At 39.1% G+C, this 14,743-nt stretch overlaps 1 protein-coding gene across 1 annotated transcript in view; it reads left to right on the top strand.

Moving 5' to 3' along the window:
* The window catches only part of NUCB2 (nucleobindin 2), a 50,112-nt gene that overhangs the window by 22,801 nt on the left and 12,568 nt on the right, over nt 1-14,743 (top strand). The window contains exons 4-9 of the mRNA XM_063289402.1: nt 1,145-1,271; nt 3,086-3,189; nt 6,182-6,367; nt 7,348-7,438; nt 11,084-11,142; nt 12,408-12,500. Of these exons, the coding sequence (XP_063145472.1) occupies nt 1,145-1,271; nt 3,086-3,189; nt 6,182-6,367; nt 7,348-7,438; nt 11,084-11,142; nt 12,408-12,500 (660 nt within the window). The remainder of the gene's footprint in view (nt 1-1,144; nt 1,272-3,085; nt 3,190-6,181; nt 6,368-7,347; nt 7,439-11,083; nt 11,143-12,407; nt 12,501-14,743) is intronic.

Here is a 14,743-nt window from a genome sequence, read left to right as displayed (position 1 = left end):
AAGTTATTTAGTTTGTGTGATGCTGTTTGACATACAATGGCTAATAGGCTTTGGAAAGATAGCAGCTCACTTCAAGTGAGAACTAATTTTCATTTCTGACTCCCAGCATGAAAAAGCAACAGCTGAGACATAGTGTTGGGAAACTACCTGTGATATTAATGTTAAATGAAAACTTTGTTGATCAGCCTTCACCAGAATGTATCTTAATAAGTCAAATCATCTCAATTCATCAAGTTAGGGCTTGTTGCAGCATGTGTTCTTGGTGTTGTCCACTGCCAAGATTTCAGTTCAGTATAGATATGACAGTCTAATCCATAGTGATTATGATGTAGAAGATGCTGCGTATTGTCAATTATAGTCTAAATATAGTTTTTTCAGGGACGCGGTGGCGCTGCGGGTTAAACCGCTGAGCTGCCGATCGGAAGGTCGGTGGTTCAAAACCGCGCAGCGGGGTGAGCTCCCATTGCTCATCCCAGCTCCTGCTCACCTAGCAGTTCAAAAACATGCAAATGTGAGTAGATCAATAGGTACCGCTTCGGCGGGAAGGTAACGGCATTCCGAGTCGTCATGCTGGCCACATGACCCAGAAGTGTCTATGACAACGCCGGCTCTAAGGCTTAGAAACGGAGATGAGCACCGCCCCCTAGAGTCGGACACGACTGGACTTTACGTCAAGGGAAACCTTTACCTTTACTATAGTTTTTTCAAGATACTGTTAGTGGCACATCTTATAAAACGTTTCAGGAAAAGCAGAAATTGCTGAAATGTGGTGCCTCAAAAATCTGTCTGGGAGCTCTAAAATGTGCATAAACTCTGTTACACCATTGTGTAGCAGTCTTTAGTATACGCTATTTAGGCACCTTCTCAATCAGCTTATTGATTTTCACTGAATTATTAAGTGAAAAAGTTACTCACCAATGCTCATGTCCTCTTCTTTTAAAGTTTTGGTTGGAGTTTGAAAATTTCAGATATTGGTTTCTCTTAAGAGAAAGCAATGTGGTATTTTACTCAATGCATTCAGTTTTAGATGGTAGCACAGAACTAATGAAATTACTGTTAGTAATTTCTAGATTATTTTCTAAATTATTTTCTAGAAAAATAATTGTGATGACTTTTTATATCAATGCTTTGTTGTTGTTGACAGAGTGGAAAGTTTAGCAAAGAGCTAGACTTAGTTAGCCATCATGTGAGAACAAAGCTGGATGAACTGAAAAGACAAGAAGTTGGAAGATTAAGGATGTTAATCAAAGCCAAGATTGATGCCTATCAAGGTAAGCACACAAAGGAAAAAAATGGATGAGTTGGCAATAATGTTTCAGTTGTCTCCTTCATTTACAGCTGTGCTTAAATCAGATAAAACTGTGTTTCTGTGTTTTTCTTGACCTCATTACTCATTCTTGTTCTGTTTAGAAATCAGGGATGATCAAGACAAGCTCATTCTGAAGAAACAACAGATGCAAAACAAAGAACAGATGCAAAATAAATTATTTAAAATTGAATCAGTTTAAAGAAGAGAATCCAACTAGGGTTTCCATTCTGACATTGCCATATAGCTTAACTAATCAAGTAAATCTCTGCATAGGATCAATGCAATATTTCAAATAATAAGCTATATTTCTAAATAATGAAAAATCAGCATGTGTAATAACAACTTTATGGAACAGTTTTAATCCTTCTCTATAGCAGATGGCAGCACTTAAGTGACCTTGGCTGATTTCAAAAAGTTAAACTGAGTCAGACCTGGATAGTGTTTAGATGGGAGCCTACCAGGAAGTGTAGACTAAAGTGGGAAATCCAGAAAAGCAACAATCCAGAAGAATGCAATGCCAGACCACTTCCATACTGGTATCAGGAAAACAATATGGGCATGTCAACATCAAGAGTCAAGTTGACATTGGAGAATTAGGGCCAATTTACACAGTCACCCCCTTTACGTTTCTTTCTCCTCCTATTTTGACTAAATCTATTCCACACTGGAACATATCATTACACTGTAGGTGACTTCTCAAATATTATGAAGATTGGAGTGGGGTATAGGAAGAAAGCACTTCATAACCAACCAACGTTGCCTTAATGGGGTTCTGTAAATTATTTATTTATATCATTTTTTTTAGCTCTCTGATTATACCCAAATAGGGTATGATAAATAATACATACTACTAAAATATTGTTACTTTAAAATCTATTTTCTCCCTCTTACACAGAGGCTCTCAAAAGGCATAATTCTTTGGAGCAGGATAGGAATATAATTTCCTGGTTGGAAATGGCTAGTGCCCTTATTTCCTTACTAAGAATTGTTTGGTGTATGAAAAAAAATGTGGGAAAATTAATTTGATGTAGGTGTGAACCTGCATCTTGCTTGGATGTGTACTGTATATCATACCAACAAGTAGCAGATGCGCAGAATTTTTTTCTCTAGGAATGTTGTCATATTTTGGGAATACTTAGGATGTTCCTCTTCCTCCTTCCCCTCTCCCCCCCTTCCCAAGCACCATCCTGTGCAACCTAAATTTATTCATAATCTCAAGCATTCAGTCCTGGTCCAGCTGTAAGTTTTTTCTGTCTCTTATCTATAGCCTCTCCTGACTGGTGTAAGTTCTCATTCTCCCTAAACCTTGGCCCTGTGGTTAAGGCCAAGCAGATTCTATCATCTTTGCAGCATCAAGTGTTTAAGCCAACTGAGAAATTGTCTTGAGATTAGAGGAGGGAATTACCCCAGCCGAGGGCAAAGTTTTGGCCTGTCCTGAGCAAGCCTATTGTCCTTGGGTGCCATGGAGAAAGCCATCCAATCACCAGGGTTGAAAACAGTTCAAGGTCTGAGCCAGTCAGCTTTTATATTTGGTGTGTGTGTGTGTTACTGCTAGCAACAAAAAATACCTTGTTCAGACCTACCTTTTATATGCCCTTGGTATTTTTCATCTGATATAAAACCTCCCCTGAACCTTGTGAATGCTGTAGGTTATGGATATCTCCTTAAAACATGAATTGCATTTTAAAATACGCTCTTGAATTCCACTCAGTGCTTGTTGTATTGTATCTATTAATGTAGTCACAACAGTTCTGTTTTTGTGTGGGTTGTTTTTAGATACTGGCATAGACCATCAAGCTCTTCTCAAACAGTTTGAGCATCTGAACCATCAGAACCCTCACACTTTTGAAGTTAAAGATTTAGACATGCTAATCAAAGCTGTAAGTGTTCAGCAAATATTTTCTCAGATGCTTGTTTGCTCTTTAAAAAAAACACCCTATATATTTCTATATTGGTCTACAATTCTTCTCCCTCTCAATTTCTCAGTTTTAAATATCTTATGTAGTTATCTCAGGAATCATTACTTGGAACCCCATTTGGATCCATAATATAATATTGTATAACAGAAGACTTGTGCACTTAACTGCCCCCTGCCCCCATCTGCTCATGTTCCTTGTAATGCATCGTAGGATGAGTGTTCTCATGCCGATATAAGCAGCTTTATGTTTTTACTAAGTCTTTAAACCTTTCAACTCAGCCAACTTAATTCCTTCTCCCCTTTCATTATATTTGGAAGTATCTTTATATTATTCAACCAAATATTGTTTTACTGGATTAATGATCTGTCTTAATTAATATAGAAATCAGTTTAAATGTAGTCAGTTTTCCGAATGACAATATAGTTTATTTTGCAGTGTTAAGAAGGAGTAATCTAATTTGCAAGTTCAAAGCAATACAACCTCCCTGTGATGGCAGGAAAAGCCTTTTTAATTCAGCAGGACCTGAATAGCTTTAACATGTAATTAAGAATATATCTGGTTTAACATCTGCTCCACAGATAAGTCAACTATTGCATGTGTTAATTAATTTACTAATTAAAACTTGTGTTTTTTAAAATAAATTCATACATGTATGAGTTCTCTCTCTTGAGGGCTTCCATCAGGGAACAGAATTGCAGATATGAAATATATAACTGAAATAAATGAATGGATAAATGAATGTGTAAAGATAGGGCAGTCTTCTGTGAAGGAAGCTGTGTTACTCCCTGCATGCTGGGAGGAAGGAGGAAGTTAGTGCCTCTCTCCTCCCAGCTGAGCAGCAAGAAAACTAGTTCTGTGCCCACACCCTGTAGATGAGTGATCGGAGCTCCTAATTTGTAGGCCACCAAAAGAATCCTTGAGAGGCACGGATTGTGCATATATGATAGAGATCAATGATCCAAACATAAATGCACAACCTCTTTTGAGTCAAAGACTATACTTCGAGTGATGTGATTTCAAAAACTAGGTGGGTGCAGGTCTAAAACTAATTAATTAAATAAAGTTAATACGATGACTATACCAATATCTAATCATTTTCCCTGTCTGATACCAGAATGATTGATGATTTTGTGATAATCTTTGGGGGGTGTTTGGGGGCTGCATTCAAAGTTTTGGTGAATCCAAATTGTGCCTCTCTACTTTAAAGTGCCCATGGCCAGTCAGTTTCATCATGACAGTAACTGTTAACAATCATATTTCAAAATAAGCCTGTATTGTTATTCCTATATTGTAGATATGGAGGCAGGCAGAAAAAAGTGAACTTTTAGCATCCACTAGTGTTAGTAACATTTACTATGGGATATCTAGTGACAGAGAATTTTATTACTGCTGTAGCACCCTAAGTGGGTTTTCTCTGTGGGAGGAATTAATGCTGCTGAGTACCAGTGCAAGACTAAAAAAGAATTAGAATGACAGGGAGAAAAACATGAATACAGAAGTACTGCTGGTGAGCTTGTGAATAAGGTACATAAGCAGCCAGTAAAATGGAGGTATTTCCTCTGCGTTGTGTTATAAAGGAGGTATTGTTGGAGAAAACCTGATGATTCAACAGTAAACTCAACAAGCAGGTGAAGTAAGAGTGGCAGAGGGTAGTAGTAGTATAGTGAGAGAATTAAAAATTGCAGTGCTTGTATTTAAGGGAACTTACAAGCAGAACCAATTTAAATGATCATTGCTCTGCATTCTGTTAGGATACTGTGTGGTATCTTTTGACTCCTGCCTGCAGGGCCCTGCTTTTGGAGGTTAGAACACTGGGCTACTGGGATTACTTAGTTAGCAACGGTTTTCATACTTTGCCCAATAAACAAATCTAGGATTTATTTAGAACAATGTGGGATAGTCCTCCTCGGTATGTACCTCCATATCCATGGAAAGGTAAAGGTAAAGGTTTCCCTTGACGTAAAGTCCAGTCGTGTCCGACTCTAGGGGGCGGTGCTCATCTCCGTTTCAAAGCCTTGGAGCCGGCGTTGTCCATAGGACACTTCCGGGTCATGTGGCCAGCATTACTCACGGAACGCCGTTACCTTCCCGCCGAAGCGGTACCAATTAATCTACTCACATTTGCATGTTTTCGAACTGCTTGGTGTGCAGGAGCTGGGACGAGCAACGGGAGCTCACCCCGCCGCGCGGTTTCGAACCGCCGACCTTCCGATCGACAGCTCAGCGGTTTAACCCGCAGCGCCACCGCGTCCCTATATCCATGGAAACCATGCTACAAATTCTACCTGGAAATGATACAAGCCAGGATAGCTAAACCATAGCTTTTTTCAAGGGTTTAGAACAGCTCATTGCTGCAGCTAAATGTAATTTCGTGGTAACTCCACTTGATCACAGTGGTTCAGGTAGTCCTTGTTTACTGACCAAAATTGGGACTGGCAACTTGGTCATTAATCAAAGCAGTTGCTAAGTGAAACTGTGACTCTGCTTATGATCTTATTTCAACTTTCCTTTGTTTTACAGACCTGTGAAGGTTGTAAATGCAAGGATTGGTTGTAAAGTTACTTCTTCATCACCATCATGACTGTGAGCAGGTTGCTAAACGAGGCAGTCACTAAACGAAGACTACCTGTAATTTTAGATAGTATGGCTAAGAATTCCTTATACTTCACATTTACTGTAACTCTAGATGCAGTGAAGATATTTAGTATACTATAATGATTCTAAGCTACTTCATGTTCTCATTTTCGGCTAAATAATTTGAAGGGGATGGTTGTAGATTTTATCAGTCAGGGATTCTTTATGAACTTGGATATATCCTGAGAAAAAGGTCCTGAGGGAGACACAACAAGGTGGCCTGGTCAACAGAAGTTTCTTAGGCTGCTTAGTTCAATGTTCGTCCTCACTCGAGAAAGTCCCAGATTTTTTTTTCTTTTTTAATTCTTCTTATTTGCAGGCTACAAATGACTTAGAAAACTATGACAAAGCCCGTCACGAGGAGTTTAAGAAATATGAGATGATGAAAGAACACGAGAGGAGAGAATATTTAAAAACACTGGATGAAGAAAAGAGACACCAAGAGGAAGCTAAATATGAGGAAATGAAAAAAAAGCACAGCAATCACCCCAAAGTTAATCATCCTGTAAGCCCACTGTTTGTGCCAATGCCTATAGAGAAGGTGTATTTGTTTATAAATTTTTATTTATTTTATCAAATTTATATGGCCACCCATCTCACACAAAGTGACTCTGTGCAGTGTACAGTAAAACCAGTAATTAAAACATTATTCAAAAGCCTTTTAAAACAATTAAATATAAAGAAAAAACAAGGTGATGAAAGAGAACACATCAAATAAAATAAAACCTTTATTATGGTCATAGACCAGCATAATGGAACACATCAGAATATAATATGTGATGCAGCCAACACATGGGCTCCCCCTTGGCAAGGGATCCCCAGGCTTTCTGAAAAAGCCATGTTTTTAGGGATTTCTGGAAAGTCACAAGGGTCAGTTAAATGGATAATGAATTGTTTATTTATTTATTAACAATGTCATGTCAATATCATTACAGTATTTATCACACTAAAATATCCTAGCTTTTGAGCTTGTTTTTTGCTCACTGATCTCATTAAGCCTTTAGACTAAAACTAAGTGTAAATGCAATTTCATATGCTTCCCATATGATCATTTCTTAACTAATTAGGACATCTTTTAAAAAATGGAAGGATTCTGTGCTTCTTCAAAAATATCTCTATTTTCACTTTTCACTTTTTGTGAAAACTGGAGTGTGACTAAATTCTGCCCACCTTTTTTGTCACAATATGTCAATCAATCACCTAGATGGGTATTGCAGAATTGTTTTTAGGGTGGATAAAATATATATGTTTCGTATCTGTATAGTTCTTTGTGACGGTGTAAGAGTTCATACTGAAGATGCAGGGAAATAATGGGATCACACTTCTTTCAAGTGCATGTTAGACAAAAAACGAAGAGTGCTTAGGGGAAAATTAACTAGATTTTGAAGTCTTTTTTGTGTAACCTAGTATGGTTTTAACTCTTTGTGACAGCAGGAAGCCTCTGTGAAATCATTTGCACAATTGGTGTTCATTATCAATTTTCAGGGAAGTAAAGACCAATTGAAAGAAGTATGGGAGGAATCAGATGGCTTAGACCCTAATGATTTTGATCCAAAGACTTTTTTCAAGTTGCACGGTAAGATTTATATAAAAAATCAAGGAACAGAATTATCACATGGCATTGAGAATAGAGAATCTTGTTGCACTTTTCAGATTGACAAATGTATCTTGGTGTGCATGTTTCCAGAGAACTTCAACAGATGTATGAAATGTTCTTCTTAGTACGCAAATATACATTGTTATACACAGGTTTGCACTGGCTTTTCCTAATCAGGTGGCCTACCATGTGTTTTGCGATGACAATTCCCAGCTGGGGAGGGGGAGAAATATACATGATAGCCAAGAAAAATGAAATGTTATCTTTGTGCGCGCACACACGCACACACACAGTGTCGTCTGGGTTCGGAGTGGCGAAGGTGATTTGGAATGTGCATTGTTACTTCTGTCACACTTGTCAGCATCTTCTTTAAACAAGTGCAAGCGGTCAGCCCAAGGAAAAGCAAATTTCTTTAAGGATTACCTGCAGGGGCAATATGCTTGCCCTGCTACTCTGTGTCAACTTTTCTCCTTGGAATCTAGATTGCTGCAGCTATATTGTAAGTACAGAAATGATTTACAACAGCAGTGGTGTTGAAAACAAAACTTCTTAGCATCACTGAGTAAACGAACACCTTAGCGGAAAGAAAAAAATCTTATCTTGATTGATCCACAAGTGAAAAAGTTGAATTTCTTGTAAGTTGCAATTCTGTGGCTATGAATTAGAGGATCTTATTCATGTTTCTTTGCTCCGGACAAACATTCCCATTAATACTGGAAAAGTTCTGTTCATATAATACTGAAGAATCAGAATAGAAGGATGGGATACATGAAAATTAAAGATAATGAGCATGAATTTTAAGTGCATTTTAAATGTCAAAGATTAAATTTTAAAGTACAAGTTTAAAGTGCAATTTTAGCAACTGGTGGTATTGACATATGCATTTTAATTCTGGCATTATTAATTCTGCACAAAAATATCTACTCTGTACTGAAAGGCAAATACAAGATTTTGAAGAAGATTTAACATGCTTTTAAAAAGTTTTTTTAAGTTATTTTTTAAATGCATTGCAATCACTCTTTTAGAGATTTCAAAAATATTTTGGTAATTCTCTGTGGCATCTTGACTTCTATTTCTGGATAGACTGAATACTATTTTAAAGGTGCTTTAACTCCATGTTTGATACAAATGCAGAACGCAAGCCAGGGCAAATAAGAAATAATTCATTGGGCACCTACACCGATGATGATGATGATGATGATGATGATGCAGTAGGATTCAACCAGCTGTTGGGACCAAAAAAAAAAAAGCCTTTACAATACCTGCAAATGGAACTGTAGCTCCCTACATAATTCCATGAAGTTGGATATAGTTGTAGTAAATACACAGAATGAATTCAGCTTTGAGTTGAATTGAGGATAATGCTGTTTGTTATTTCTAAAAGAAGTAGCTACAACTTCTAAAATAACAGCTGAGCTCTCAAACTTTTTAGAGATGGTTCACTCTCTTCTTTAACAGGTATTCAACAAATAATTGAAAAATTAGCTAATATCCTGACGTTTGTAAAATAATTTACTATGAATAGAAGTTTCAGATACAGATTTCATTCTGCTAATTTACTGTTGAGCAAATTAGAAATGCCATCTCCTACATTTACACTTGGGAGAAATCCTTAATAAGTAATGGGAGACTTATTTCTAGTAAGTGTGCAAGATTGGCTGTGGATCTTGATTAGGTTTTAATGCTTTAGCCCCTTTTAAGAAGAAAAGCTAAATCACTGGCAATTCTGGCTGAATTATTTAAAACTTAGAATGCGCTATCCTGTTAGTTCTATGAGTGTGTGCAAAGAAGAAAATAAAGGAAAATGAAAAAAAACTGCTATGAAATTAGTTGATTATTTTCCTTCCGTTGCCAGAATATATATCACTGGGCATTTTTATTTGCTTTTCTGTGGCTAATCAGTAATGTGCCCTCTAGTTTGTCAAGAATAACCATGTTAGGAATGGGTAGTAATCAAGCATGAAATTAAGAATCTAAAACCACTATTGTTTTCCATGTGTTTTGTACTTGGTACCTTTTAACAAATCCATTTAGTTAGAATCTGTTTACCAAACAAAAGTGGTTTACAAAGTAATGGCAATTAACAGTTAAATTGTAGGCCAATCATTACAGCATTAATTTTCTAAAATTAATTTTTGTAAGATTTATATAATTCTGAAAAAAATAGGGTGTTATCCAGAAGGAAAAAAAAAGTTTAATAGAGTATTATTAATGTAATGATAAAGAAAATTTGTGAACCCTTTTGAACTATCCATAATCCTGCAGTACTGTGACCTACAATGTGATTTGAGCTTATCTAGTTCAATCAGGAAAGAGATTCTGGTAGACAAACAAAACACAGAATAGTTTACTATGTCATGTTTTCACTGAACACATCAAGTTCATTGTCTTTACTGGGAAAAATTTGTAAAGGTTTAGGTTGAACAAGTGGTGGTACCTCCTTAGCAGCACTGACTTCAACCCAATGTTTTCTCTGCCCATCAATCTATCCCACAAACCAGCTTCTCTCTACAGAACTGCCTCAACTCATTGATGTTTTGCTTGAACTCACTTCCAGTCATGCCTTTTGATCAGTCTCACACGTTGGCTCGGAGGTATTTTAGCTCATTGCTCTTTACAGAAACAGCTTCAACTCATTGATATATTTGTGCTGTCTTGCTTGAACTACTTGTTTCAAGTTATGCCACATTTCAGTTGGGGTAAGGTTTTATAGTCCTTTCCAGTCCTTTCATGAGAACCAGCAACCCTTTTTCTGAAGTTCCCAAATTCTCTTTTGTTTGGGCAATGTTCACTTTACAAGTCTGTGTAATGAAGAGCAGACTTCCATGATGGCAACCAATGGTGTGTTTTTTCTTTATTTCTTTAATTCTTTTATCATATTTATTCACTGCCCATCTCGTATAACGACTCTGGGCGGTTTATAAATGAATAAAAAGCATAAAAGATATAGTATAAAATAAGGTGGAGGGCTCCTCAAACTTACACCTGATTGTCATCTCATAGATTGGAACCCCTGACTCAACTTATCCTCTTAAGAGAGCTGATTATCTTAGAGCTTCCCATACTTTCTCCAGCAAAGACAGTGAATGTTGGTTAAATGGGTTTAACAAAGACATGACAGAGTACACTGTTTTGTGTACTCTGTTCAGCCGGAATCTCTTTTTCTAATAATAGGACTCAAATATAGCCCTTATCGCTGTAGGTCATAGTATTGCAGGATAATGGACAATTCCAAAGAGTTTACAAACTTTCTCTCATCACTGTTTGTTTCAGTGCATCAATAAACTCTTTTCAGTCCTTTCCTCTAGGACCTTTATAATACTGTGGATTCTAAATTATAATCAGATGTTATTTATTACTTTTATTTGGGGCATTTTATTGATATACAATATTATGGGAGGATGGAACATTTGAAGGCAAATTCCTTGAGTTCTATTGACTATAGAAAGGCTATATTGTTTGAATGTCTACATTATTCTAATTATGATTTAAAAACCATGTGATCATCTAAAACTTCCAGCTGAAAGTGCCATGCTCTTGCTCTGTACTACATTAGATTTAGAGTTTCAGAGGGGGGTGCTAACTTATATTATAACTTATATTCGTGTACTTTTTTTTTAACAGATGTCAATGCTGACGGTTTTCTGGATGAACAGGAATTAGAAGCCCTATTTACTAAGGAGGTAAATATATGTAACTGGATTATTTCAGAATCATGGCGCTTCATTTGGCTCAGCATGAGCATGGAATGACTATTATATACTGTTAGAATGGGAACTGAGTGTCCAGTTTAAAATGTGTGTGTGTGTGTGTTTTGAAGGACAGTTTACAGTATATTAACAAATACAGTGAATGTCAGAAAAATATTTAGAATAGATGGTCATCAGTATCTGCTATGTTTCAGATATTAATTGAATAATAAAAAAACAGCTTACGAATTCATTTCAGAAGTATTGAATATCACTAGAGTGATATATCCTAGTCTAAGTAGGCTTCCCCAATCTGGTGCTCTCCCCTGTCATTTTGGACTTCAACTTTCATAAACTCTGGTCATTGCTGAGCAAGTTCTGCTGGCTAATGAGACTTATGTTCAAAATATCTAGCAGTCATTAAGCTGAGATTAGCTTATGTGTAAATGACCCATATCTAGGCATATGTATTCAAGGGTATGTGGGATACTTTTGTATGGACTGGAGATTAATACCTATTTTTTTAGTAATTTAGCCACCTTGAACGTTGAAGTTCTAATCCCCTCTATCAATTCTAAAAGAATGCATGGATGAAGGTATCAGAAACTGATAGTTAGATATAAAGCTTTGCCATTAAATACGTAGTAAGCAGACATTTGTTTCAAAAATGTCTATTTTTGTTTTATCTTGCTGTTTTGTTTGTTGTTTTTGCTGTTTATGTTAGAGAGCTTATGATGTTATTTATTTTAATCAAACTGGATATTTTAACTTTAGCTATTTCATATACTTTGTAAGTTGCTGAGAGTTGTCTGATTGCAGTGAGGTGTAAGTTTAATACTGTACATAGGTAAAGGTAAAGGTTTCCCTTGACGTAAAGTCCAGTCGTGTCCGACTCTAGGGGGCGGTGCTCATCTCCGTTTCAAAGCCTTGGAGCCGGCGTTGTCATAGACACTTCCGGGTCATGTGGCCAGTATGACTCACGGAACGCCGTTACCTTCCCGCCGAAGCGGTACCAATTAATCTACTCACATTTGCATGTTTTCGAACTGCTTGGTGTGCAGAAGCTGGGACGAGCAACGGGAGCTCACCCCGCCGCGCGGTTTCGAACCGCCGACCTTCCGATCGACAGCTCAGCGGTTTAACCCGCAGCGCCACCGCGTCCCTTTTAATACTGTACATAAATAGCATTAAAGTAACACATTTTCATAAACTAATAATAAATTTGGATAACCTGTTCAAAACATATTCCTTAATCTTAGCTAGAGAAAGTCTATGATCCCAAAAATGAAGAGGATGACATGGTAGAAATGGAAGAGGAGAGACTACGAATGAGGGAGCATGTCATGAATGAGGTAAGGTTTAAGTGCACACACTTTACAAATACAGTAACTGTTAGCAAAATTCTGCTGTTGCAAGTATTCCAACAGAACATACTTACATCTAGTTCACAGGATGATTTTTGTGGAAGTTATCATTGCTTCCAACCCATATTTGACATGTAAGAAATTTTGACAGACGTGATTTTTTTCCTACATGAATACATAGAGTCCATGTACAGCATTATCAGAGATCATGGCAGAATGCTGATCCTCTCTCTCTCTTGAACTGTGCACAGGTAACTTGACAAGTCATTGCAGTGAATGTCTGCTCTGTGATTTTATCTTATTTAACATTCAGATCCCATATCTGTTTGCTCACACTGTCAGTCACCTTTGGATGTGGATCTGGAAAGTGCACACAGATTTTCAGTTTTGTGGACCACCCAGTGCATTGTCTTTGCATGCATCTAATGTAAACACACCAAGAAGCAAAAGTGGAAAAAAGACTTCTTAAAACAATACAGAGATATTTGTCTGCAATTGGGACAATTGTTCTTATTGTGCAGATAGGTACTCAGTGAGATTTAAAAAACTAAATGTTGAAAATAGGTATGCAAATATGCATTTCAGTAGTGGACATATTTCCAGAGCTAGAACATATTTTGGAAAATGCCTGTTTCAGAGCTTTCTGTCATGATCACCGTTGCGATGCTTGTGACATCGCAACGTCTCGCATGACAATACAAGGAAATGGGTCTCTGGCAGATTAGGCAAAGGCAACTAAGAAACACAAAGAACCAGCAGCAGGTGCGAGGAAACTAAGTAACGACCGAGACCGGCAGACTGGGAAACAAAAGATACAAAGTAGCCAACGGGTAATTGACTAACAACAGGAGAGGCGCGCCCGGGCTTTCGAAGAATTAAGAGCCTGATCGCCCGGCAATGGATCGTTACCGCACAGGAAGGTGATCGAGGAGATGCCCGGGGCGCAGGGGGGCTGCACGACTTCTCACCTGGCAAGGACGAAACCGTTGGAACTCGTGGGACGCACCTGGGATGATGTGGGGTGGAGTGCTGACCGGCACGGGCTATTTAAATCCCGTTCCGGCGTGCTCCCCTCACTCTCAGCTTTCTAAGGGCATGCACTCTATTCCCAAATAAACCCAGAACCTAAGTCTACGCTAGCGTCTGTGTTTTTATTGGGTCTCAGGCAGAGCCTGACATAAAGCTGAGAGTCACAAAAACGAACCTCGCCAGTCTCCACCAGGAAATTTTTTTCTGCGAGAGAAAACACCGGCGATGACGGAACCGGGGATGGCCATGGAGTCGGCGCTTCACACCGGAGGCGTGAAGGATGCAACGCAAGAGGGGGAGACGACCCGACAACTGCTAGTGTCGGCGCACCCGAGATGGGACACGGGCTCCCTCCCTGCCCACACCGCACCCCAGTTCCAGACCTGGAGCTCCAGCCCGGAGTGGAGAGCCCCGATGGAAGAGGAAGTTAGGGGCCAACAACTTTTCACATGGGACGGCGTAGCGGGACCCGGCCGGGGACATCCTACACCACCTGGAGACTCCACTACCCCCAAACGCCCAAGCGGGGAGTCACAGGACTGCCGATCGGGCAGCAACCGGCAGCACCGAGGACGGACGACCCTGTCACCCCCGATAGGATCAGAGCCCTGGAGGCCAAGGTACGAACCCTGGAACACATGCTCCAGTCCATGGCATTGGCGATGAGCGAGCTCACAAGGACTGCTGCTGCACAGGGGGCAGGGGGGTATTGTGGCACTCTACCCACCCCATCGACAACCCCGAGAGGAAGGGGACAAGCACGGGATTCCTTCTCAGGACCTTGTGGTCCCATTCCGGCGGGGGCCATCCCTAGCCACCCACAGGTGGGGGTCTCGCAAATTGGGGGGTTCTCCAAGGACTTTCCCGTGAAATTTGATGGAGACCCCACGAACCTGTCTTTCTTCATAACGAATGCCACGAACTACATGTCACAATATGGACATTACTTCATAACGGAAGGGCCAAAATCTCGGCAGTAGCCACGAAACTCAAAGGCAGGGCTGTGGACTGGTACATCCAGATGTCAGAGTCCAGAGCCCTGGCCCTGGCTACCTTCCGTACCTTCCTGGCCGCTCTCAAGCGGTACTTCGAAGACCCCCTGGCAAAGGAAAGGGCCAAGAGCACCCTTAAAGGACTGCACCAAGGACAAAAAACGGTGGCAGACTACGCTCTCGAGTTCAAGGTCCTAGCGGGTAAAATCC

This window comes from Candoia aspera, chromosome 1, assembly GCF_035149785.1.
Source record: "Candoia aspera isolate rCanAsp1 chromosome 1, rCanAsp1.hap2, whole genome shotgun sequence".
NCBI lineage: Eukaryota > Metazoa > Chordata > Lepidosauria > Squamata > Boidae > Candoia > Candoia aspera.
The sequence above is the reverse complement of the archived record's forward strand: the minus strand, read 5'-3'. Positions and strand labels throughout refer to the sequence as shown.